Genomic DNA, 27,799 nt, shown 5'->3' with positions numbered 1-27,799 from the left:
AGCCATATTATACTATGGGTTTTCTCTCCATAGGCGTTACCTGATATGACAATTACAAACCAAAAATCAGATTTTATCTTGCATTTCCAAATACCGTACTTTTTTATTTATGCAGACAGACTTCATGACGTACACATTGGTCAGGACGTCAAAATCTTTCAGTGGATGATGCATCAACACTGGCAGAATATAATTAGGGTGCAGGGTTTCCATTGTAAAGGAGATGTAAGAATGTGCAGTTACACCATGAAAGGAAAGTGGGGTATATCTTCAACAATATGCAGTTATCCTCCTTTGGCTGAAAATTACATTATTTCCCAGCGTTTGATTCCATGGGAGGTAACTATAGTAAATAAGGTTGTAATGTAGTATAAATTGATAGTACTCTTGCCTCTGAATTGAGTTCAATTTTCTCCAGAGACTTTAGCACAAGAATCTAAAGTGATTCTACTGAAGCAGTGAGAGAGTTTTGCACTTTCAGAGCTACCTTTAGTTATTAAATTGAAGTTATCTATTCTCTCAGTATATTCAATATTGTGTTACTTAGCAGAAGTGTAGGAGGCCTTGAGGAGCGCAGATGAGGTTAAAACACAGGCTTTTTTTCCTAACGAAAGGGAAACAAAAAAATATAAAAGGACCTGAGGAGCAACAACTTTGTGCAGAGGCTGGTGTATGTATGTAAATGGAAGAAGTGCTGGAGGCAAGATTGTTCCAGATACACATCACCCTGTGCATGAAGTTGCTTCTCAGGTCCCTTTTAAACCTTTCCTTTCTCACCTTGTATCTGTGCTCTCTTAACAATGTAAATGACATGCAGACAGGTACATGGGTTGGAAATGTTTAGAGAAATGAGTTAAGAGTTAGGCAAATGGGAGAAGCTTACATGAGGGCTTTGATCGATATGGATGAGTTAGGCTAATGGGCCTGTTTCTGTGCTATATTACTCTGTGGCTCTATGTATTTCTAGCATTAGTTTCAACAGGGAGTTGAGAAAGAAAAACTCTTATTTGGAATACTTGTTTGAGATGAGAAAAGTAAGAGAAGGTGACACTCAAAGACTTTTTTTCGTAGTTGTGCATTCTTGTATCCTTTCTTGCTAAGAACTATAAATAGGAAAAACTCTTGTCTGCTCCAACATTCAGTAATCATGGTGGATTTATCAGTGCCTCTTTCCTGTACTAAATGCATATTCTCCATTTCCTTTAAACTCCAGCAATCTGTCAACCTCTGTCTTCATTATGTTCAGAAATTGAACTCCCACAGTTGTCTTGAGGAAATCTGAAGGTTCAAAGCTCTATGGATGAAGGATTTTTATTTTCAGACAGGCCCTTTTTTTAAATTAACCTCTGAGAATCATCTGTCCTGTCACACACTGTCAATAGTTTGACTCAATCCTCTAATCTCTAGAAGAGATTAGGCCCAGCCTTCATAATTTCTGTTCACGGGATCCCCAGTCCATTCTAGCAATCACTATGGTGAATATTTATTGCACTCAGTCTATATTAAGATTATCTAGAGAGGCCAGACCTGTGCACAATATTTGCAGATGCATTCTCACTAGGATCTAATAATTTTTTTTAGATGTCCATGTTTCTTATACTGTAATCCTCATGCAGTAAAGGTTAGCATTCTGTTTTCCTTCCCAATTGCTTTCTATACCTGTAAGCATTAATTGATTCACATACAAAGACAGGTTCATCTGAACACTCTTAACTTTTTATTCTCATTCATCTTTTAAACAAAAAGAAATTGTGCTTTATACAGTACATAAGAAAAACTATCCTATTCCCTATTTTGATTCCCTTCTTATCTCTTCTCCCTCGGGTGCTCCTCCTCCTTCCCTTTCTCCCATGGTCCACTGTTCTTTCGTATCAGATTCCCTCTTAAGCTTTTTCCACCTATCACCTCCCAGCTTCTCACTTCACCCCCATTTCCCTTACTTGCCTATCTTCCCCCTCGTCTGGCTTCACCTATCACCTTCCAGCTTGCATTCCTTCCCCTCCCACCACCACCTTATTTTGGCTTCTTCTCACTTCCTTTCCAGTCCTGACGAAAGGTCTCTGCCTGAAACATCAGCTCTCTGATGCTGCCTGACCTGCTGAGTTCCTCCAGCATTTTGTGTGTGTAACTAGATTTCCATCCAGTATCTGTAGAATTGTTGGTGTTTGTACTTTTTTTTTGGCAATGTGAGTGACTTTGCTGTATCTTGTGTACAAGTCAATCTTTCTTTATGATGCACTAAGAATTTTTTTTAGATTATGAAGACACGCAGTCCTCTTATTGTCATTTAGTAATACATGCATTAAGAAATGATACAATATTTCCTCCGGTGTGATATCACAGAACACAGGACAGACCAGGACTGAAAAAACTAACAAAACCACATAATTATAACATATAGTTACAACAGTGCAACAATACCATAACTTGAAGAACAGTCCATGGCACAGTAAAAAGTTCAAAGTCTCTTAAATGTCCCACATCTCACGCAGACGCGAGAAAGAAGAAAAACTCTCCCTGCCATGCCCGACCACAGTCCAACTCTGAGATGTCCAAAAACTTCGGTTCTAATTCTGAAAATTTAGTATTAAGAGTCATTTTGAGCCTCCATACCTTAATGCATTTAAAATATAATGGAAGTCTATTCATTTTAGGAGACATTCCTGCCCATATCGGTGGTATGACGAACTTTGGTGATAATGTGGATGATGAATGGTTTATTGTGTACCTTATTCAACAGGTCACCAAAGAGTTCCCTGACTTGGTGGCAAGGTATGCATTCTCTCATTACTAATCAGTAAGAAATAAAATTTGAAACAGAGTAAGAGATAGCTCCTTGTAATTCAAAGTAACATGAAACATTTGTTTTTGCAATCAGCATAGATGATGATGATGGAGACTTCTTGTTGATAGAGGCTGCCAAATATCTTCCCAAGTGGTTGAACCCTGAAACCAGTGTGAACCGCGTAAGAAACCTTTCATTTTATCTCACCAATTTTCTCACTGATGGAGGCTATGGGTCATGTTGAGCCTTCCAGTGGCTTAGTGAAATAACATTTTTCATGTGCATATCTAGGATTGGATTTAATTTCTAATTTTGGTAGCGTAGTAACATGAAAATGCTTCTGGGCCAATAGTTATCTCTTGCTCAACTTCTGGTAATGTGATCATTGACATGGTATTGGTGGGAACTTTCTTGTATGCTATTTTGGCTACCACATTTCCAACATTACAACAGTTTTGCCACATCAATGAATCTTAAAGGGTATGGTGTGAAAGGATATTTGTATAATATGTAAATCTTCTTTCTATTTTATGTCATATCATGTTATTTTCTGTTAGAAGGACAATCTTGTACAATTTTACACACAACAAAGTGCAGAAACAGCAATTTGGTCATGATCAATGTTCAACAATGGGATTTTTAGTCTCAAAAATGTACATTAATACCAGTAAACCTTAAGAACTGTTGGTAACTAAATTTTTAATCCAGATTAATATTTTCAAAGGAATATCTAGTCCTAAAATGATGGTTAAGATGATTGTTGAGATATTTTATCCAAGTTGTTTGATAGCATTGCTCATGGACCAATCAATATGGTGTGCATCTCTTGCAATGAATGTTTCTCTCTCTCTCTCTCTCTCCCTTGCAACTGGTCTTACTAGCATTGTCCCTTTAGGAATATTCTTTTGTTCCCAGCTGTCTCTTTTCATAGGAAATTTAGATTTATTGTTTTTATTCTTTAGGTATATTTCTATCATGGACATTTACACATCATCCCACTACCTCAGAACCCAGGGGAACTGACATGGTTACCAGCTGGCAATCCTACCATCCCTCAGGTCCTCACCCTGCTCCCCGCTCATTCTGAAAGGTGTCTGGCAGCAGAGCCCATTCGCAAAGCTATAAACAGACGTATACAAAGGTAATTAGTTCTCAGTCTTTATTGATTCATTAGAGCAAAACATAATTTTTGGTAGGAAGGAAGAACAAGAAACACAGCTTTAAAGAAATCTTGTAGTGAAAGATCCTCTTCCACTACAAAATCCACAGAGGTAGTTCCTCTCCCATGGCTGGGTTCTTAGTGTCAGCTAACCACTTACAATGTTTGCATTTTAGGACAGATCCAGAAATTCAAGCTATTTTTGAACCTCGCTGATTAGATGTTTTTATATAGAATAACTACTGATTAACCTTGCATTGATTATTGTGCATAGGGAGTCAAATTCAGGTTGAATTTCAAGTAAAAATGATAAATCCTGGTACATGGTAGCAACTAGTTTTCTAAAGCCATTAATAAGAGGGGTTAATTTTCCAATTGCATTCTAATGAAAAGAACACAAAGATGTACATGGCAAAAAAGTTATGGTCAGCACATTTACAATATTTTGACTTTTTTACCAATACTACTGTCAATTTTGTTTTCTAGAATTCCCATCATTATTCCCCTTTTCCCATCTGATAATGCTAGTGAACAATATTGTTCCCCAGTCAGAGCATCAATCTCTGTCCCTCTTGACATTAGTGCTGATAAAACCAGTTGCTTATTTTCACTGTGTTCAGTCAGTTTTAAGCCAAAATCTAAATGCTGCTGTGCGTTGTGAGAAATTTGAAAGCTGTGTTTGGCAGCTTGCTGTTCAGAGTTTAGGATATATTGATTGCAGAAGAAAGTGGGTACTGAATTAACTCACTGAAAGCTGACTGATCATCTACTTAGTGCTAATGAGCTCTTCGTGGTACAGACACAACAGTTGTCTTTACTGCTCAGTGAGCTATAATGTTGATTAGGTCATAGGATATTAATCTTTCAGATATATTTGGAATAATTCTTTTAAGTTGGAAAGATTGAGAATCATTTTACCTCCTTTTTCTTGGCTGATACTACTTTGTCTTGTGCAGTTATCCAGAAAAGATTCACAATGATCAACACCGAGCTTGCTGCTATGTTCCAGCAGGTATAGCTGCGGTGCTGAAGCGTCGTCCAGATCTCTTGGCACCTGCTATCCAGGCCTTCTATCTACGTGATCCTTTTGACCTCCGTGCTTGCCGTTCCTTTAAGGTCTTTCGCCCTGAGACACGTGTGATGGCTCTGGTAAGGATCTCCATTGAACACTGAACAGTTTTTTTAAGATGTCTCATGGGAACGTGCAGTACTGAGGTAAATTATACCCTAAAATTTCTTGGCATGTTGGGTATTTCTTATTTGGACACTTACTAACTTAAAGAAAAGTTGTTGTTATTCTGCTTGAGCAGAGAAAGCTGAACAGAAGGATGAAAGTGATAAATAGGTAATACATAATTTATAAAGAGAAAAATAAAAATTAGCCATGCTTAGCTGCAATAGCATCATTACTTAGATTTTTAAATGATTGGCAAAGGAGGCAGATGGTTTCTTTCTTTAAATATATAGTGTTGTGTTCTAGAATATGTTTCTCAATTTTCAAAGGGAAATTAAATAGATGGCCAGATGAGCCCCATATCTAACAAAGTAGGTTTCTAACAGAACATGCTGGCATTTGAGAGAGTCCAGAAGTGGTTTATAAGAATGATCCCAGGAGTGAAAGGGTTAACACATGAGTATTTGATGGCTCTGGGCCTGTACTCACTGAGGTTTAGAAACCTACCAAACATTGAAAGGCGTGGGGAGAGAGAGAGAGAGAGAGGATGGTTTCATTAGTCTAACATCAGAGGGCACAACCCTAGAATAGAAAGGCATGCCTTTAGATCAAAGATGACAAAGAATTTCTGTATCCAGAGGGTGGTAAATTTGTGGAAATCATTGCCACAGATGGCTGTAGAGGTGAAGTAATTTGATATATTTATAGTTGATGAGTTTTTGATTAGTAGGGGCATTGAAAGTTACTGGGAGAAGGCAGGAGAATAGGATTGCAAGGGAAAATAAATAAGCCGTGGTCAAATAGTGGAGCAAACGATGGGACAAATGGGAATTCTGCTCCTATATCATATGGTCTTGTGTACCTAGGTACAGTGAAAACTTGCATACTCTTCATACAGAATAGTTCTACCAAGGTTTGGTACAAACATACTGAGCAGAATTGCTATCTCAGTGCTTGGCAGGTACGCTTATGGTATCATTTTGTGAGGGATGGGCCTGCAAAATGTGCACCTACTGCCAGATTAAATCTTGAAGCTATAGATAATGACACTTACAATATCACCAAGGTCTGAGGGAAATTTGCGTGATCCTGGCTTTGTATAACCAAGACAGGAATATAACATGTTTAATTTGTTCTTTTTATTTTCTCTTTCCCATCAATTTGATTAAATATGTGGAGAGGAAATAAAGTAAAACATTTGATTCAATGGCAGGGGAGAAAAAGATTGTTAGAAATTGTTATTGCATGTGAGGAATGTGAATGTATACTTCCAGAATTATTAATCAAAGGGGAGAGAGCTCTTAAGTTTACTACAATTCATTACAACCTTTCTTTTTCTAGGTGACTTTTACAAAATGTCTGTATGCTCAACTACAGCAGCAGCAGTTTGTGCCAGATAGACGGAGTGGTTATGTGCTGCCAACACAATCTGACCGGAACTTCAAAGCACATTCACTTGGCATGAAACTGGTAGGAAATGCTGAATGTAAATATTTTAGTATTTGTTTACTGTAAAAATGAGTTTTTGCTATTTGGTATGCTATCATGAGCAACTTAGTTGTAACAGAAAGATTCAGAAAACATATACAGTGCCTGTAAAAAGTATTCAACCCCCCCCCCCCCAAGTTTTCATGTTTTATTGTTTTACAATATTAAACCGCAATGGATTTAATTTTTTTTGACACTTTTTTTTAACAGAAAAAGACAAGTGAAAGCAGATCTCTACAAAGTGATCTAAATTAATTACAAATATAAAGCACAAAATAATTGCATATGTATTCACCCCCTTCAAATCAGTATTTAGTAGATGCAATTACAGCCTTGAGTCTGTGTGGATAGGACTCTATCAGCTTTGCAGATCTGGACACTACAATTTTTCCCCATTCTTCTTTACAAAACTGGTCAAGTTCTGTCAGATTGCGTGGGGATCATGAGTGAACAGCCCTTTTCAAGTCCAGCCAAAAATTGTCAGTGTGTTTTTGATGTGTGGTTTTGGCTTACACCAAATATAGCATTTAGTCTGATTGCCACAAAGCTCAATTTTGGTTTCATCAGACCATAGAGCCTTCTTCCAGCTGATTTCACAGAACCTCCCACGTGCTTTCCGGCAAATTCTAGCTGGGATTTCATGAGCTCTTTTTTCAACAGTGGTTTTCTCTTTGCCAGCCTCTCATAAAACTGCGACTGGTGAAGCACCCAGGCTACAGTTGTTGTATGTAAAATCTCACTCATCTCAACTACTGAAGCTTGCAACTTCTCCAGATCTATCATAGGTCGCTTGGTGGCCTCGCTCGCTGGACCTGATCTTGCACGGACACTCAGTTTTTGAGGATAGCCTGCTGTAGGCAGTTCTACAGCTGTGCCATATTATTTCCATTTCTTGATGATTGACTTAACTGTACTCCCAGGGATATTCAGTGACTTGGAAATTTCTTGTATCCATCTCCTGACTTGTACTTTTCAATAACCTTTTCGCAGAGTTGCTTGGCGTTTTCTTTTGTCTTCATGGTCTAATTTTTGCCAGGATATTAACTCACCAGAAGTTGTACTTTATAGATACAGATGTATTTTTACTGTAAGTAATTGAAGCACCTTGACTACACAGAGGTCTCCAAAAACAGAACTCCATTTAACTAATTATGTGACTTCTAAAACCAATTGGCTGCACCACTGATGATCTGGTGTCATATTAAATGGGGGTGAATACTTGTGCAATCGATTATTTTGCATTTGCAATTAATTTAAATCTCTTTATGAAGATCTGTTTTCACTTTGATACGAAAGTCTTTTTCTGTTGCTCAGTATGAAAAAAGGCAAATTAAATCTACTGTGATTCAATGTTGTAAAACAATAAGGCATGAAAACTTTCGGGGAGGGTGAATACTTTTTATAGGCACCTGTATATGGGGCAAAATGGTCAAAACAGGCTTAGAATGCTGAACCACGAGAGAGGCATTTTGTACAGAAGATAATTGAGGATTTACTTCATATGAGTGGGCAAAATTTTGGTGAACGGTATTACATAGAGGAAAGAGGGATTTTTATGCTCTTCAGTACGGGAATCCAAGAGTGGACTATTACCTAAATGGTGAAAGATTGCAGGTGAGTGAAGTACCAAGAAATCTAGATGTTCTTGTGCACGAATCACAAAAAATAGCAAGCAGATGTGGAACAACAGGAGCTCTGCAGATGCTGGAAATTCAAACAACACACATCAAAGTTGCTGGTGAACGCAGCAGGCCAGGCAGCATCTCTAGGAAGAGGTACAGTCGACGTTTCAGGCCAAGACCCTTCGTCAGGACTAACTGAAGGAAGAGTTAGTAAGAGATTTGAAAGGGGGAGGGGGAGATCCAAAATGATAGGAGAAGACAGGAGGGGGAGGGATGGAGCCAAGAGCTGGATAGGTGATTGGCAAAGGGGATATGAGAGGATCATGGGACAGGAGTTCCAGGGAGAAAGACAAGGCGGGGGGGGGGGGCGAACCCAGAGGATGGGTAAGGGGTATAGTCAGAGGGACAGAGGGAGAAAAAGGAGAATGAGAGAAAGAATGTGTGTATAAAAATAAATAACGGATGGGGTACGAGGGGGAGGTGGGGCATTAGCGGAAGTTAGAGAAGTCAATGTTCATGCCATCAGGTTGGAGGCTACCCAGACAGAATATAAGGTGTTGTTCCTCCAGCCTGAGTGTGGCTTCATCTTTACAGTAGAGGAGGCCGTGGATAGACATGTCAGAATGGGAATGGGATGTGGAATTAAAATGTGTGGCCACTGGGAGATCCTGCTTTCTCTGGCGGACAGAGCGTAGGTGTTCAGCAAAGCGGTCTCCCAGTCTGCGTCGGGTCTCACCAATATATAGAAGGCCACATCGGGAGCACCGGACGCAGTATATCACCCCAGCCGACTCACAGGTGAAGTGTTGCCTCACCTGAAAGGACTGTCTGGGGCCCTGAATGGTGGTAAGGGAGGAAGTGCTTACAAGGATAAGTGCCAGGAGGGAGATCAGTGGGGAGGGATGGGGGGGGATAAATGGATAAGGGATTCGCGTAGGGAGCGATCCCTGCGGAAAGCGGGGGGGGGGGGGGAGGAAAGATGTGCTTAGTGCTGGGTTCCCGTTGGAGGTGGCGGAAGTTATGGAAAATAATATGTTGGACTCGGAGGCTAGTGGGGTGGTAGGTGAGGACCAGGGGAACCCTATTCCTAGTGAGGTGGCAGGAGGACAGAGTGAGAGCAGATTTGCGTGAAATGGGGGAGATGCGTTTGAGAGCAGAGTTGATGGTGGAGGAAGGGAAGCCCCTTTCTTTAAAAAAGGAGGACATTTCCCTCGTCCTGGAATGAAAAGCCTCATCCTGAGAGCAGATGCGGCAGAGACGGAGGAATTGCGAGAAGGGGATGGCATTTTTGCAAGAGACAGGGTGAGAAGAAGAATAGTCCAGATAGCTGTGAGAGTCAGTAGGCTTATAGTAGACATCAGTGGATAAGCTGTCTCCAGAGATAGAGACAGAAAGATCTAGAAAGGGGAGGGAGGTGTCGGAAATGGACCAGGTAAACTTGAGGGCAGGGTGAAAGTTGGAGGCCAAGTTAATAAAGTCAACGAGCTCAGCATGCGTGCAGGAAGCAGCGCCAATGCAGTCGTCGATGTAGCGAAGGAAAAGTGGGGGACAGATACCAGAATAGGTACGGAACATAGATTGTTCCACAAAGCCAACACAAAGGCAGGCATAGCTAGGACCCATGTGGGTGCCCATAGCTACACCTTTAGTTTGGAGGAAGTGGGAGGAGCCAAAGGAGAAATTATTAAGAGTAAGGACTAATTCCGCTAGACGGAGCAGAGTGGTGGTAGAGGGGAACTGATTAGGTCTGGAATCCAAAAAGAAGCGTAGAGCTTTGAGACCTTCCTGATGGGGGATGGAGGTATATAGGGACTGGACATCCATGGTGAAAGTAAAGCGGTGGGGGCCAGGGATCTTAAAATCATCAAAAAGTTTAAGAGAGTCAGAAGTGTCACGAACATGGTAGGAAGGGATTGAACAAGGGGGGGATAAAACTGTGTCGAGGTATGCAGAAATGAGTTCGGTGGGGCAGGAGCAAGCTGAGACAATAGATCTGCCAGGACAGGCAGGTTTGTGGATATTGGGTAGGAGGTAGAAACGGGAAGTGCGAGGTGTGGGAACTATAAGGTTGGTAGCAGTGGATGGGAGATCCCCTGAGCGGATAAAGTCGGTGATGGTGTGGGAGACAATGGCCTGGTGCTCCTTAGTGGGGTCACGATGGAGGGGTAAATAGGAGGTATCCGCGAGTTGTCGCTGTGCCTCGGCAAGGTAGAGGTCAGTACACCAGACTACAACAGCACCCCCCTTATTGGCGGATTTAATAATAAGGTTAGGATTAGTGCAGAGGGAGTGGAGAGCAGAGCATTCCGAAGGAGTGAGGTTGGAATGGGAACAAGGTGCGGTGAAGTTGAGACGGTTGATGTCCCATCGCAGTTAGCGATAAAGAGATCCAGAGCAGGCAGAAGACCAGAGTGGGGTGGATAAAGAGATCCAGAGCAGGCATTCCCTTGTCCCTTCGTCCCCCCCCATCCCTCCCCACTGATCTCCCTCCTGGCACTTATCCTTGTAAGCGGAACAAGTGCTACACATGCCCTTACACCTCCTCCCTTACCACCATTCAGGGCCCCAGACAGTCCTACCAGGTGAGGCGACACTTCACCCGTGAGTCGGCTGGGGTGATATACTGCGTCCGGTGCTCCCAATGTGGCCTTCTATATATTGACAAGACCCAACGCAGACTGGGAGACCGCTTTGCTGAACACCTACGCTCTGTCTGCCAGAGAAAGCAGGATCTCCCAGTGGCCGCACATTTTAATTCCACATCCTATTCCCATTCTGATATGTCTAACCACGGCCTCCTCTACTGTAAAGATGAAGCCACACTCAGGTTGGAGGAACAACACCTTATATTCCGTCTGGGTAGCCTCCAACCTGATGGCATGAACATTGACTTCTCTAACTTCCGCTAATGCCCCACCTCCCCCTCATACCCCAACCGTTACTTATTTTTTATTTTCACACATTCTTTCTCTCACTCTCCTTTTTCTCCCTCTGTCCCTCTGAATATACCCCTTGCCCATCCTCTGGGTCCCCCTTGTCTTTCTCCCTGGGCCTCCTGTCCCTTGATCCTCTCATATCCCTTTTGCCAATCACCTGTCCAGCTCCTGGCTCCATCCCTCCCCCTCCTGTCTTCTCCTATCATTTTGGATCTCCCCCTCCCCCTCCCACTTTCAAATCTCTTACTAACTCTTCCTTCAGTTAGTCCTGACGAAGGGTCTCGGCCTGAAACATCGACTGTACCTTTTTCGAGAGATGCTGCCTGGCCTGCTGCGTTCACCAGCAACTTTGAAGCAGATGTGGAAAGTAATTTGAAAAGCAAATGGCATTTGTGATAAGAAGATTGAGGATTAAAAGTAAAGAAGTATTGTTACAGTGATACAAAATACTGGTGAGGTCTGGAGAACTGTGCAAAGATTTCATCGTCTTATTTAAGAAGGGGATATACTGACATTGGAGATGCACTACACTATCTCAGGATGATAGGGTTCTCCTGTTACAAGTGGCTTTAGAAATAATATGTAAATTATTCGGTGTTTGGAAAAGTTGAGGGTTAATCTTATGGAAATATTTGATCCTAAGGGTAAATGTCAAAGATGTTCGCACTAATGGAAAAAATCTCGAACAAGGGATCGCGTTTACAGGATTCAGGGGCAATCACTTAAAGCTTAAGTACATCTTGAAGAAGATAGTCAATCTCTGGAATTCTCCACCTTGGAAGATTGTAGACTGTAGATCATTGGAGGTACTCAAAGAAATTGATAAATGTTTTTTGAAAGGTTGGGAAATCGAGGGTTATGGTGAACTGGCATAGAAGAGATGAGATCCAGAGCATATCTGCAATGATCAGATTAAATAAAAGGAGGCCAAGAAGCATACAGATGCTCCTCTTGTGCTGTTTTTAATATCCATAATTAATATTCAAAACCTGTCATTTTGATTTTGGTTAATTAATTCTCCGGGGATTCCAGCATATGAAAAATGAGGTTCTGAAATGACTGGAGAGACAAGATGAGCATATTTCTAAATTCTTTGACCCACCTCAAACTGTTTCACTTGACCATTCTTTGATACTTTGTTGTCCAGCTGCCTCTTAAGTTAGTTTGTTTATTGCACTTTTGATGTCATGTGGCTTTTGAATAGTTAACTATAAATATTATTTACTCTTTTTTGCCCCCTTTTCTAGGCCCATGGTTTTGAGATCCTGGTTTCCAAATGCTCCCAACCCTTGTCTAGTTTTACACCTGGAAATTCTGTCTCCAATGACCCCCTCTGGGAAGGGTTTCTAAACAGTCTAAAGAAAAATGCCTATTTCAGGGTAAGAACTAAAGCTGTTGCCATTCATTGTGAGATGTGTCTTTGCATATCATGCTGTTGGAATGTTGCAGATGAGCTGATTGGACTAAATTGCAGTGAACAACTTTTCTGCAGAGTTTTTATATTAATTTCACAAGCTTTTAAAGGCATTTGAGATCATTGGCTACGTTTCACATTGGTTGTTTCTGCTCAATAAAAGTGTGTGTATGTGTGTGTTTTATATAGTTAGTAGTAAACTAATTTGTAAGTGAAGCACGAGGCATAAATGCATTGGTGAAACACCATATGAGAACTGAAGGCTGCATAAGTTAACATTTTACCATGTGTCTCAGGTGGTTGTGAGCTGAATAATATGTAAAGATATTTCAGTGACTTCAGCAACTAAATGTATTGAAGACTACTGTGGAGCATGTGCTTATCAATACATATGAATTGGCTGTGACGCTAGTATAAATCTGCAATTGAGCTCAAACAGGAGCAGGTGTTCTTGCATATTTGCTTTACAGCTACTTATGACTTGATCACAGTTTAAGGCTGCAATCAAAATAAACTACGCAGATATATCAAACGTCTTTACATTTGCATCACTGCTGAGACAATTTTTTTAAACAATCTTATTAAAAACTATTGGTGACTTCTATTTTTAATTCTATGCTAAAATTCACCTAAATAAATGTTAAAGTTCATCTAAGGGCTTTGTCACCTTGAGAACATGCAAACTTGTGTTTTGTAACTTCAGGACATTATACTAATCTTCAAAGGAAGACGCAGGGCCTGAAATAAGGGTGTAACATCTTTAAGCGAGGCGCTATGTATGACATGGTAGCATGCTGACATATGCAATTAACGTATTTTTACCTATAACCCATAATTAAACAAATGAACGCTTAATCAAACAATATATACAAGATCACTCAAATATTATTGAAATATTAAATACATAACACAGACGTTGCAGATTTAGATTTGTGAAGGTCATTGTGGCTGCAGAAAAGTTTTGAGCTGTTGGCAGCAAAAAGATGGTAAACTCAGCCCACATGTCTGAAGGCTAGTTTAATTTTTAATAGCAACTTGACATGAGAATTTTTGTGTTTATCTTTGATAGGGAGAGCTGGAAGGTTCAGTACGGTATAAAGAATTGCTCCAAATGGCAGAGATTTACTTCCAACAGTCTGTCACCAGACCTAAAAGGTACAGCACTAGATTAATACCCTGTGTACAGAAGTACATAAACAGGACTGAAATTCAGACCATGAGACTCTGATCTAAGCATCTTAACCTCATTAAAATCATAGCCAGGACAAAATATTATTGCTCATTTTATTAAGTTCCTCCTCCATTTAGTTTCCAACAAATATCACTATGCAACCCTCTCTTCACTGACATCACTTTTCCTCGTAGCTGGGAATAATAGCCTTTCAACATAAGACCATAAGACAGAGGAAGTTTTGTCTGCCATTTTATCATGGCTCATCCATTTCCCTCTTAACCCCATTCCCTTCTCTCCATAACCTTGCACTCCCTACTTAATCAAGAACCTATCAACTTCCACCCTAATTACCCCCAGTAACTTGGCCTCCACAGCAGCCTGTTGCAACGAATTCCACAGATTCAGCACCCTCTGGCAAAAGAAATTTCTCTCATCTCCATTCTAAATGGACATCACTATTCTGAGGTTGTGTCCTCTGCTCCTTGACTCCCCCACTAGGAAATATCCTCTCCATATCCACTCTATCTAGACCAGGGGTCCCAACCTTTTTTGCACTGCGGACCGGTTTCATATTGACAATATTCTTGTGGACCGGCCGACCAGGGGTGGGGGGGTAGGGTTGCCAACGGACAAGAGTAGCTGTCAAAATGTTGGGGTTACCCTGAGAAAGACTACAATGACCATGAAGCCTTGCGTGGGCACCAGTGCGAATGCATGACTTGCGCATCTGTGTTCGTGCCGATTTCTTTTCTGCAAATTGTTTTTGCCAATTCTGTTCTGGGGGTTGGTGTTAATCACGACCGCAATATAGGTGATAAGTGACTAATAACTCAATTTCGTTTCTCAAAGAGTTTATCGAATTTAATATAAAACACACAGCGCATATTTTACTCGCATGAATATAGCGATAAGTCAATTATCAGGGGATCTTGAAGTGTTGACCGAACTTCCAGTAGAAGTGGTAGAGACAGGTTCGATATTATCATTTAATGAAAAATTGGATAGGTATATGGACAGGAAAGGAATGGAGGGTTATGGGCTGAGTGCAGGTCGATGGGACTAGGTGAGAGTAACGTTCGGCACGAACTAGAGGGCCGAGATCACCTGTTTCCGTGCTGTAATTGTTATATGATTATATAAGTCAATAGCATCATAACATTTTAAGTAACGTTTGGTTATTAAACACACAGCACATATTTTCCCCGTATGAATATATAAAATCATTGCAACACTCTAATATCGCTGAATCAGTGGGAGCCCCGGGCTTCTTTTCCTGCAACAAGACAGTCCCATCGAGGGGTGATGGGAGACAGTGATACTCGAAGGAGGTTCCTTATGTCCAATCTGTTCCACAATTTAGTTTTCGTTGCATTCATTGCAGAGGTATGTTGAAAATGGAAGCAACGTTTTCAGTGCTTTCGTGGCTATCTCAAGATAGTCAGCCTGGACTTTGATCCAGAATGCCGGCAGAGATGTTATATCAAACACACTTTTCAGCCCGCTGTCATTTGCAAGCTCGAGGAGTTGATCTCCTTCCCGCGCTGACATGGATGACGCGCAGGTAATGACCTCGCGTGCGTTCAAGCTCAACAGTGGGCATGACAGGGAATGAGGAAAGGTGCAGCTGACTCATATCGCCAAATCAAATCATTTCCTTGCGGCCCGGTGGTTGGGGACCGCTGATCTAGACCTTACAACATTTGGTAAATATCAATGAGATTCCCCACTCATTCTTCTAAATTCCAATGAGTACAGGCCCAGAGCCATGTAACACTCCACATATTAAAAACACTTTCATTCCTGGAATCATTTTCGTGAACCTCCTTTGAACCCTCTCCAATATTAGCACATCCTTTCTCAGAAAAGGGGCCCAAAAATTCTCACAGTACTCCAAGTGAGGCTTCAGCAGTGGCTTATAAAGCTTCAGCGATACACGTTCTTATATTCTAGTCCTCCTGAAATGATTGCTAACAGTGCATTTATCTTCCGTTTTGTCGTAACATATTTAGACAGTGGGAGCTGTTTCCAAGTGATTGCTGATAAGAAACAGCAGATTAATTGGCAGACTTATTGGGGTCCAGCTGGAGAATAAACCCCATGTTAACAGTTTGCTGTTTGTCCACCACCACCCCGCCCATCACGTCTCATGCACTTCACTGACTACAGAGGCTGCATCAGTCGAAGCTGGCAATATACATGCAGGTTCATGTGTAAATGAGAGTATAAGAAATGGGCCATCTGTCCGATTGAGTCTGCTTTTGATTGCTAATCTATCTAATTCTATCTTAAATGTATATAATGAGGTTGCCTCTGCTGCGATCCCAAAAAGCTCTTTTGGCTAATTGCAAATTAAAACATCTGGAAGGCATCTCAAAGATAGAATTGGCTACTTTCTGCATTCCTTTGCTAGATTTGCTTTGCATGTTGACAGACCTCAGCTATGTTTACTGAAAAGGCCTAAAGGATTTTCAGACACAAAAACATACCACATAACTACAATATTTGTGTAGAACAGTGCACATAATAACCTCAGCTCTGGGGAATCTGAAATAATTCTGAATGGAAGGAGAAGTAGGTGACTTAACCTACCTAGATAACAAAGCTTTTTGAAGAAGACAGTAGGGGGTGCTGGCAAGAGGAAGGAACTCACAATAGACTGGAGTTATGTATAGAGTGGTAGAAGAGTTTGAGTGAAAGGCTTGAGTAGGTGAGAATTTTGGTTATGATTAAATATGCACAATACCTAAGATTGATTTTCTTAGCGTTAACTGAAAGCTAAACTTTAAAAACTAATTTTAATTTATATTAATAAAATTCTGGCAGTGTATTTATAATTTTGGCATTTATATTTTAAGCTTTCCAATGTTTCCAATTCATCAGCAATCTGATCCTATCTACAGTCTGATTTTGTTTTTTGTGGGCATGTAATATCAATAACAAAAATATATATATTCTGCACCAAAAATTCAAGTTCTAATATTACCCTAAATCAGATGTTCAGTTTGAACTTTATTGTACAGCTCTAAGCACCAACTAGCACAGCTGCGCCAGCTTCATATGACATTGTATATCAATTCCAGACTGCAAATTCAGGCCTATTAACATTAATGAGTTTAAGAGCAATAGTTGAAATGGAGTGCATAATTTAAGGATAAGTATTCTAATATTACACAACTCTTCTACCAAGTTGTGAATGTTTGTCGTTGTTCTTTTTGACTATTCGTTTTGATCTTCAGACACCAGTGATGGCCAACGCATTCTATTTGCTTCTCCACATTAATAAGTTATAGTTCATCCCTACTTGGGAGTACGCCTAGAATTGTGCCACTATTGTAAGTGTCTGAAAGCATCCAAGCTTAAAGAGAACTGTATTGTTACTGATGTGCTGCAGATGATATCCTATTTCTTCACCCTTGTTAATAATTGGTGAGAATAATACAAGTCAAATAGCAATATACTGAAAATTTCCATTAGTTATGTTTATTACATTGGAAATTATTCCTAGTTAATGAACATTAATTATGGATTCTCACTAAGAGGCTACTAGAATTACTAATTGTTCATTAATACCTTTTCCTTTTGTTTAGTCATACAGTCTTTTTTTTCCTTAGTTTATCTACTTCAAGCCCAGGGGAACAGATTATGCAGCTTTTGCAAACTCTGTCCTACAGTGTGGAAGAACTACAGAAAGAGGGGGAGAATCTCCCTCCAGAAGATGGTAAGTAATGTGTGTGTGAGTATCAATATCTGAGGAATTTGTTCAATCATAGAACCACTAAAATACAAAGGGAGGCATTTTGGCTAATAGGGCCTTTGCAGTGCAATCCAGTTACCCTTCTTTGCCTCTTGACGTCTAAGATTTTAATCTTATTTATCCAGTTCTCAGTTAAAGACCATACTTTCAGGCCATGCATTGCAGATCGTAACCATACATTGTGATATGCAAGAAGAATTCTTCCTCATTCTGTTCATTTGTCAACCACTAAATTAATGATCACAATATATTCTATTTAAACTTGTAAGATTTTCTAATCTTCATCAAACTTGCCACAGGGACGAGGATCCTAAGGATCAAATGTCTAAGGCATTCTTACAGCTAGGAAACCCATGTTCAAGAGATGTAGTCCACAAATAGGAGGCAGGCCTTTCAGGATGAAGTTATGAAATGTTTGCAGATGGGGATATAAAGGTTTAGCATTCTAAAAAAAAATAAACTAATGCTAGGTAATTTTTTATTTTAAATAACTGATAGATTGTTGATAACCAACTGTATGAGAGAATTTTGAAGCAAATAAGCTGATACCTTTAAGGGCAGGCTGGCAAGCACATAACAAAAAGAGGATAAATAAAATACCCTGAGGAAAGAAGGTACCACCAACAACAGCGTGAATGGCCCAATTGGATACTGTCTGTACTATATATCTTGTATACTGAGCAGTGGCAGTATCGTAGCCGATGAGGTTTACCCGAGGCGCGATTATTGCTTATTGAAAACTTTTCCAGAATGGGAGGATGTATGGGCAGCACAGTAGAACAGTGGTCTGTTAATGCAACTACAGACACAGCAACATGGGTTCAATTCTGCTGCTGTCTGGAAGGAGTTTGTACATTCTCTCTGTGACTGTATGTTTCCTCTGATTTCCTCCCTCATTCCAAAGGCCTAAGGATTAGGTTTAGCAAGTTGTGGACATGCTATGTTGGTGCCGGAACCATGGTGACACTTGTTCCGTTTCAAAGTAGTAAATCAAAATAGCTCCTGGTATGATACCAAGACAAGAATGCAGGAGGTAGGAGAAGGAAAAGTCTGGCTGGCCCCTCAAGCCTGTTCCTCATTTCATTATGTTCATTGGCTGATCTGTTCTAGGCCTCAGCTACTGTTCAGTGCCAATTCTTCATGATCCTCAATTCCCCAATCTTTTAAAAATGTAATCTATTTCCTTTTTATATACCCCCAATGATCATGCTTCCACAAATCTTTGGAGTAGAGAATTTGCCACCTTCTCCTTTCCCCCCACCCCCCATGAGAAGATTTCTAGTATGTCACAGTTTAAAATGACTCCCTCCATATCTTCTAACTATGTTCTATCAATCAAGGCTCTTCCACAACATCTCAGTATCTACCTTGTCATGACTCCCCAAAATCTTAACATATTTCAATAAGTTACTGCTCATTCTACTAATCGTCAAAGAATATAGATCTTGTTTCTTTAGCTCTTGATGGGAAAACCCTAGGAATAAACTTAAAGGATTTTATCTGGACTGTTTCCAATGCTAGTGAAGGTCTTCTCACAGATTTGGTTGTGTATGGATGGACTAACTCTGGCAATAGAACCATAGAATATTACAGCACAGAAACAGGTCTTTTGGCCCTTCTTGGCTGTGCCGAACCATTTTTCTGCCTAGTCCCACTGACCTGCACCTGGACCATATCCCTCAATACAGCTTTGATCCATGTAGCTATCCAAGATTTTCTTAAATGTTGAAAGTGAGCCTGCATTTATCACTTCATCTGGCAGCTCATTCCACACTCCCACCACTCTGTGTGAAGAAACCCCCCCCCCCCCATGTTCCCTTTAAACTTTTCTCCTTTCACCCTTAACCCATGTCCTCTGGTTCTTTTTCTCCCCTTGCCTCAGTGGAAAAAGCCTGCTTGCATTCACTCTATCTATCCCATCATAATTTTATATACCTCTATCAAATCTCCCCTCATTCTTCTACGCTCCAGGGAATAAAGTCCTAACCTATTCAACCTTTCTCTGTAACTCAGTTTCTCAAGTCCCGGCAACATCCTTGTAAACCTTCTCTGCACTCTTTCAACCTTATTAATAGCCGCCTTGTAATTTGGTGACCATAACTGTACACAATATTCCAAATTCGGCCTCACCAATGCCTTATACAACCTCACCATAACATTCCAACTCTTGTACTCAATACTTTGATTTATAAAGGCTAATATACCAAAAGCTCTCTTTATGACCCTCTCTACCTGTGATGCCACTTTTAGGGAATTTTGTATCTGTATTCCCAGATTCCTCTGTTCTACTACACTCCTCAGTGCCCTACCATTTACCTTGTATGTTCTACCTTGGTTTGTCCTTCCAAAGTGCAATACCTCACACTTGTCTGTATTAAACTCCATCTGCCATTTTGCAGTCCATTTTAACAGCTGGTCCAAATTCCTCTGCAACCTCCCAAGCGGGACCTTTTCAAAGGCCTTACTGAAGTCCATGTAAACAACATCCACCACTTCACTTCATCTACTTTCCTGGTAACCTCCTCGAAAAACTCTAATAGATTGGTTAAACAGGACCTACCATGCACAAAGCCATGTTGACTCTCCCTAATAAGTCCCTGTCTATCCAAATACTTGTAGATCCTATCTCTCAGTACTCCTTCCAATAATTTACCTACTACCGACGTCAAACTTACTGGCCTATAATTTCCGGGATTACTTTTAGAGCCTTTTTTTAAATGACGGAACAACATGAGCTATCCTCCAATCCTCCGGCACCTCACCCGTAGATACCAACATTTTAAATATATCTGCCAGGATCCCTGCAATTTCAACACTGGTCTCCTTCAAGGTCGGAGGGAATACCCTGTCAGGTCCTGGGGATTTATCTACTCTTGATTTGCCTCAAGATAGCAAGCACCTCTTCCTCTTCAATCTGTATAGGTTCCATGACCTCACTACTTGTTTGCCTTATTTCCATTGACTCCATGCCAGTTTCCTTAGTAAATACAGATGTAAAAAACCTATTTAAGATCCCCCCCATTTCTTTTGGTTCCATACATAGCCAACCACTCTGATCTTCAAAAGCATCAATTTTATCCCTTACTATCCTTTTGCTCTTAATATACCTGTAGAAGCTCTTTGGATTATCCTTCACCTTGACTGCCAAAGCAACCTCATGTCTTCTTTTAGCCCTCCTCGTTTCTTTAAGTATTTTTTTGCACTTTTTATACTCAAGCACCTATTTGCTCCTTGTTTCCTATACATGTCATATATCTCTCTCTCTCTCCTTTATCAGAGTTCCAATATCCCTTGAAAACCAAGGTTCCTTATTCTTATTCACTTTGCCTTTAATCCTGACAGGAGCATACAAACTCTGCACTCTCAAAATTTCTCCTTTGAAGGCCTCTCACTTATCAATCACATCCTTGCCAGAGAACAACCTGTCCCAATCCACGCTTTTTAGATCCTTTCTCCTTTCTTTAAATTTGGCTTTTTTCCAGTTTAGAACCTCAACCCAAGGACCAGATCCATCTATATCCATGATCACGTTGAAACTAATGGTGTTATGATCACTGGAACAAAAGTGTTCCCCCACACACACTTTCATCACCTGTCCTAGCTCGTTTCCTAATAGGCGATCTAATATTGCATCCTCTGTAGTTGGTACCTCTATATATTGATTTAAAAAACTTTCCTGAACACATTTTACAAACTCTAACCTATCTAGACCTTTAACAGTATGGGAATCCCAATCAATATGTGGAAAATTAAAATCCCCTACTATCACAACTTTGTTTCCTGCAGTTGTCTGCTATCTCTCTGCAGATCTGCCCCTCCAATTCTCGCTGACTATTGGGTGGTCTATAATACAACCCCATTAATGTGGTCATACCTTTCCTGTTTCTCAGCTCCATCCATATGGCCTCGGTAGACAAGCCCTCTAATCTGTCCTGCCTGAACACTGCTGTAACATTTTCCCTGACTAGCAATGCCACCGCACCCCCCATCCTTCATTCCTGTGCCTCTATCACATCTGAAACGTCGGACCCCTGGAACATTAAGCTGCCAGCCCTGCCCCTCCTGCAGCCAAGTTTCACTAATGGCTATAATGTCGTAATTCCATGTGTCAATCCATGCCCTCAGCTCGTCAGCCTTCCCCACAATACTCCTTGCATTGAAATAGACACACCTCAGAAGATTATCACCATCACACACAATCCTTCTATTTGTGATTCTGCATGAACTTTTAATATCATTTATTTTCACCCCCGCTCCACTATCTGCTCTGGCACTCTGGTTCCCATACCCCTGCAAATCTAGTTTAAACCCTCCCCAAAAGCACAAACAAACCTCCCTGCAAGGATATTGGTCCCCTTGTAGTTCAGGTGTAACCCATCTCTCTTGTACAGGTCCCACCTGCCCCAGAAGAGGTTCCAGTGATCCTGAAATCTGAAACCCTGCCCCCTACACCAGTTCCCCAGCCACCATGAAAGATGTCCTTTAGTGTGTTGGAATGGATTGTTTCAGGTCTTACCCTTTGAGTACTGCTGTACCTATTTAAGCCCATCACCTCTATTGGGGCATAGACCGCGGCTCGCCAGAGTCCTCTTTCTTGGGCTTGTCTTTCACTTCGTGATACTTATTGCAACCGTATATTTATTCATGCATAGCATCTGGGTGGAAAGTCAATGAAAATTTCACGGTAGTCCTGTAAAATTGTTCTGTTATTACCTTAATACAGAATGGCACAAGATAATGATTTGTGTATTTTCTTCCATGTTTAAATAAACAAACTTGGGTGGGTAGTCTGTCCTCTAGCAACTTGCAGCTCCCTTCTTGCTTTGATGGGAAGGTTTATATGACTGACTTAAGTAACTACCATGGTTCATTGCTGTTATCTTAGTTTGATCCATTGCCTGCCTAGATGACAGTTGGTTGAATATTTCACTGGAACAGTTGGATCAAATGCTAGAGGAGGCCTCTGGAACAAAACTGTTTAGACAGGAGGAAAAAGAGGAGGAGGATTATGATCTACACGACATCACAAACTGTATGAAGGCATTTGTATCAAAGGTTTCCTCACATGAAGGAGCAGAGGTGCCACGGTATGAAAAAAGAAATTTATATTAAAGATTTGTGTGTGTGTATGTGTATAACATTCATTGATTGCCATTCACCTGTAACACTGAATCATGGGGTGTTCATACATTGTAACAGATCTGTTCATTGAACTTTTCTTGAATTAATTATGAATATAAAATCAAAAGAAGGTAAGTGGATTGCTTGACAGAAATATGACTGGAATAAAAACTGAATTTTATCTTCATGTAGTCTAGTTATATCTCCGTGCTTAACATGGATATTTCCTGTATAGTGCCATGTGATACAATTAAGGTGGCCAGTATATTTTGAGTTCTAAATGCCCAAATTTACTGAGTAACTCATTGCATATCCCCCATGAGCGATTATTAAAACCACGTAAAATAGAAATTGCCATTGACAGTTCTTTTCTAAATAATCAACTGCTACGATGCCAAACTTGAGATAAAACTATCTTCTTTCTTCATCTTCCTGTCAGGTCTTCAGCTAACAATCAAGTTCAATTTGACGTGAACTCCATCACCAGTGCTTTGGAAAAGATTCTAGGTAGGAACCACTGATGGTACCACTTCCATCGGTCTGTTCAGGCTAAGCATCTTCAAAGGGGAGTTTGATCGGTTCTTGATTAGTGAGGTCAATGTTTCAGCTGTAGACCCAGCATCAGAACTGAAATGTTAACCTATCTTGCACTGATAAGCCTAATAGTTATACAGCTTGTATAGTCTTGCCTTCCCACTTCAACCCAGTGTGCTGTATTAAGTACTTTGGTCCTGATTTACAGGGGTAGAATCAGATGAACTTGATTCTGATGATCTTGAAGAGGAGGATATTGATTTATTGGACAGCGATGAAGAATTTGACAGAAGAGAAGAAGACCCAGGGGAATGTGTTTCAGCAACTAAGGCATTAGAGAATATCCGAGACTACATGGCGCAGATGGATCAGGAGTTAGCTGGCACCCACATTGGCAAAAGCTTTACCAAAGTCGCCAATGAGGTAAGCCATCTGGAAAAAGCCAATCATGTATGTGAATTCTTGCATAGAGAACACCAGATTCACCTATCACCAAACCTTGTCATGACTGATCTAACTATGGTGACCATTGGCTTTAACAGCCTCATTGGTCTTGATTCATTGTCCTAGAAGCAGTTCTGGGCCTTTTACGTTGCAAACAGTAAATGCCTATTAACTTGTTCAGGACAATTATGTCTTTGATTCCATTTATTTCTTGCATAATTTGAATTCTCTCTTAACAATTCTGATCCTTGATTCTAGGTCTTCATCAGTGTTGTTTTTTTTTCTTTCTAATACTTACCACGCCCTTTGGCCATTCCATTTTCTGCTGTTAATCTTAATTTCAAATCTTTTCCTAAACTTCATCCTTTTCCTGCACATTGGCAACACTTCTACTCCCAACAAAGCCTCTTCAAGGTATGTCTTCCTCTGGGGAGTGCTATTAAAATGCAACTTAACAATTTCTAAACCAGTTGGGTTTACCTTTATTTTCTGTTTATGTTCAAATTTAATTGATGGGGAACAAGAACTGTTCATTACTAATAATAAGAGATTATGTTAACGTAGAAACATAGAAAACCTACAGCACAATACAGGCCCTTTGGCCCACAAAGTTGTGCCAAACATGTCCCTACCTTAGAAATTACTAAACTTACCCATAGCCCTCTATTTTTCTAAGCTCTGTGTACCTATCCAAAAGTCTCTTAAAAGACCCTATTGTATCCCCCTCCACCACCATTGCCAGCAGCCCATTCCATGCACTCACCACTCTGAGTAAAAAAAACTTACCCCTGACATCACCTCTGTACCTACTGCCTAGCACCTTAAACCTGTGTCCTCTTGTGGCAACCATTTCAGCCCTGGGAGAAAGCCTCTGACTATCCACACGATCAATGCCTCTCATCTTATACATCTCTATCAGTTCACCTTTCATCCTCCGTCGCTCCAAGGAGAAAAGCCCGAGTTCACTCAACCTGTTTTCATAAGGCATGCTCCCCAATCCAGGCAACATCCTTGTAAATCTCCTCTGCACCCTTCCTGTGGCTTCCACATCCTTCCTATAGTGAGGCGACCAGAACTGAGCACAGTACTCCAAGTGGGGTCTGACGAGGGTCCTATATAGCTGCAACATTACCTCTCAGCTCCTAAATTCAATTCCACGATTGAGGAAGGCCAGTACACTGTATGCGTTCTTAACCAGAGAGTCAACCTGCGCAGCTGCTTTGAGCGTCCTATGGACTCGGACCCCAAAATCCCGCTGATCCTCCACACTGCCAAGAGTCTTACCATTAATACTATATTCTCCCATCATATTTGACCTACCAAAATGAACCACTTCACACTTATCTGGGTTGAACTCCATCTGCCATTTCTCAACCCAGTTTTGCATCCTATCAGTGTCCTGCTGTAACTGTTGACAGCCCTCCACACTATCCACAACACCTCCAACAGTTGTGTCATCAGCAAACTTAGTAACCCATCCCTCCACTTCCTCATCCAGGTCATTTATAAAAATCACGAAGAGTAAGGGTCCCAGAACAGATCCCTGAGGCATACCACTGGTCACCAACCTCCATGCAAAAAATGACCCATCTACAACCACTCTTTGCCTTCTGTGGGCAAGCCAGTTCTGGATCCACAAAGCAAAGTCCCCTTGGGTTCCATGCCTCCTTACTTTCCCAATATGCCTTGTATGGGGTACCTTATCAAATGCCTTGCTGAAATCCATATACACTACATCTACGGCTCCACCTTCATCAATGTGTTTAGTCACATCCTCAAGAAATTCAATCAGGCTCGTAAGGCACGACCTGCCCTTGACAAAGCCATGCTGACTATTCCTAATCATATTATACCTCTCCAAATGTTCATAAATACTGCCTCTCAGGATCTTTTCCATCAACTTACCAACCACTGAAGTAAGACTCACTGGTCGATAATTTCCTGGGCTATCTCTATTCCCTTTCTTGAATAAAGGAACAACATCCGCAACCCTCCAATCCTCCGGAACCTCTCCCATCCCCATTGATGATGCAAAGATCATTGCCAGAGGCTCAGCAATCTCCTCCCTCGCCTCCCACAGTAGCCTCGGGTATATCTCATCCGGTCCCAGCGACTTATTCAACTTGATGCTTTCCAAAAGCTCCAGCACATCCCCTTTCTTAATATCTACATGCTCAAGCTTTTCAGTCTGCTGCAAGTCGTCACAACAATCACCAAGATACTTTTCCATAGTGAATACTGAAGTAAAGTATTCATTAAGTACCTCTGCTATTTCCTCCGGTTCCATACACACTTTCCCACTGTCACACTTGATAGGTTCTATTCTTTCACATCTTATCTTCTTGCTCTTCACATACTGGTAGAATGCCTTGGGGTTTTCCTTAATCCTGCCTGCCTGCCAGGGCCTTCTCACGGCCCCTTCTGGCTCTCCTAATTTCTTCCTTAAGCTCCTTCCTGTTAGCCTTATAATCTTCTAGATCTCTAACATTACCTAGCTCTCCGTACCTTTTGTAAGCTTTTCTTTTCTTCTTGACTAGATTTATTACAGCTTTTGTACACCACGGTTCCTGTACTTTACCATAACTTCCCTGTCTTCTTGGAACATGCCTGTGCAGGACTCCACACAAATATCCCCTGAACATTTGCCACATTTCTTCCATACTTTTCCCTGAGAACATCTTCGAATTTTCTGCCTGATAGCCACATAATTCCCCTCACTCCAATTAAACGCTTTTCTAACTTGTACCTACTTGAAGTAAATTCCCACTTCAACAGTGTCAAGTTCACATTTATTTATACACCCTGTGGCTACTCTGTTCAGTACCTCCTGTACCTGTGGCTACTCTACTAAGTACCTCCTGTACCTGATAAAGTTGCCACTGAGTGTATGTTTATGGTCTCCTGCACCACTTTAAGGTTCTTTTGCTGCTGTGGCCGAACTGTTGGCCAGACTGATTCAGTCTGGCAGTTCTCTTGACCTAGGTCATTAAAAGGTATTTTGCCCACAGAACTGCCGCTCACTGATTATGTTTTTGCACCATTTTCTGTAAATTCTAGAACATAATAAATAACTAAACAAGAAAACCACAAAAAATACAAGAACTTCACAATACAATGCACTTCTAACCTACGCTATCTACCTTTTGCAACGTTACAACAACAGCAAAGTGGCAGGCCAGCTGCTGAGTCATGGCACGTTAAAAAAACAAAAAAAAAAAAAAAAAATCCTTCTTCAGAATGAAAACTTCCCTCCATTTTTCTACTATACCAATAGAGTTTGTTCGCTCCCATGAGTCACTCGGTGACACGTAAGGGGAAGTTGGGGGAGATAATTCCGGAGGGAGAGGCTGACATCACAGCTCAAGTTGGGCGAGCCCATTCAATGCTTGGAAAACACACTCCATGCTCCTCATCAGCCTACCAACCTCCCCTCTGCAGTACAGCACTCACCAATTATTAACTGCCACCCCTATCTCACGTCAAAAACTAAGAATGGGCTCAACCAAATAAACACGGTCCTACTGCGCACTACCATACTGGGCTGAAGAGACCTCTAACGAGATTGCTAACAGGGCTGTTTGGACACTGCTCACCACTGCAGGTGCTAGCATTGCGCTTTGCGCAAAGTTCTAAAGACATTTTTCTTTTATCATGGTCTCACAGAACCCTTAGCAACCTCTTGTGGAACCCCAGTTGAGAAACCCTGCTCTAGAGACTGTTGTGTGTGGAACATCCCAGGAGATCAGTTTCTGAGATGGTCAAACCATCACATCTGGTACCAAAAATCATACCCTGGTCAAAATCACTTAGATCACATTTCTTCCCCATTCTGATGGTTGGTCTGAACAACAACTGAACCTCTTGACCATGTGTGCATGCGTTTAGGCATTGAGTTGCTGCCATATGATTGGCTGACTAGATATTCGTATTAACAAGCAGTTGTACAAGTATAGCTAATAAAGTGGCCATTGAATACATGTTTACAAAATATGATGTCTAAGAGCGGATAAGAATCAGCCACATTGCTGTGGATCTAGATTCAGACCAAAGCAAGACTGGGGAAGAAGCTATGCCTGAAAAGCATTTCTACTACAATCTGTATCCTTCAGTCAAATTTGCTGCGATGACCTTTAATTCCAAATCTTTTTCTCTGCTGACGCAGTGCTTTGAGAGGTTGGTGATGAAACTTATCAA

The 27,799-nt window shown here is 41.0% G+C and overlaps 1 protein-coding gene and 1 pseudogene across 1 annotated transcript in view; both read left to right on the top strand.

Annotated features, from left to right (window-relative positions):
• The window catches only part of ecd (ecdysoneless homolog (Drosophila)), a 30,878-nt gene that overhangs the window by 397 nt on the left and 2,682 nt on the right, over positions 1–27,799 (top strand). Inside the window, exons 2-12 of the mRNA XM_072282675.1 lie at positions 2,655–2,772; positions 2,879–2,966; positions 3,748–3,926; positions 4,901–5,093; positions 6,460–6,588; positions 12,412–12,543; positions 13,648–13,733; positions 17,364–17,470; positions 22,413–22,593; positions 23,067–23,134; positions 23,370–23,584. Coding sequence (XP_072138776.1) covers positions 2,655–2,772; positions 2,879–2,966; positions 3,748–3,926; positions 4,901–5,093; positions 6,460–6,588; positions 12,412–12,543; positions 13,648–13,733; positions 17,364–17,470; positions 22,413–22,593; positions 23,067–23,134; positions 23,370–23,584 — 1,496 coding nt within the window. The remainder of the gene's footprint in view (positions 1–2,654; positions 2,773–2,878; positions 2,967–3,747; positions 3,927–4,900; positions 5,094–6,459; positions 6,589–12,411; positions 12,544–13,647; positions 13,734–17,363; positions 17,471–22,412; positions 22,594–23,066; positions 23,135–23,369; positions 23,585–27,799) is intronic.
• Positions 18,179–18,260, top strand: LOC140212271 (U4 spliceosomal RNA; annotated as a pseudogene).

This window comes from Mobula birostris, chromosome 18, assembly GCF_030028105.1.
Source record: "Mobula birostris isolate sMobBir1 chromosome 18, sMobBir1.hap1, whole genome shotgun sequence".
NCBI classification, from domain to species: Eukaryota; Metazoa; Chordata; class Chondrichthyes; order Myliobatiformes; family Myliobatidae; genus Mobula; species Mobula birostris.
The sequence above is the reverse complement of the archived record's forward strand: the minus strand, read 5'-3'. Positions and strand labels throughout refer to the sequence as shown.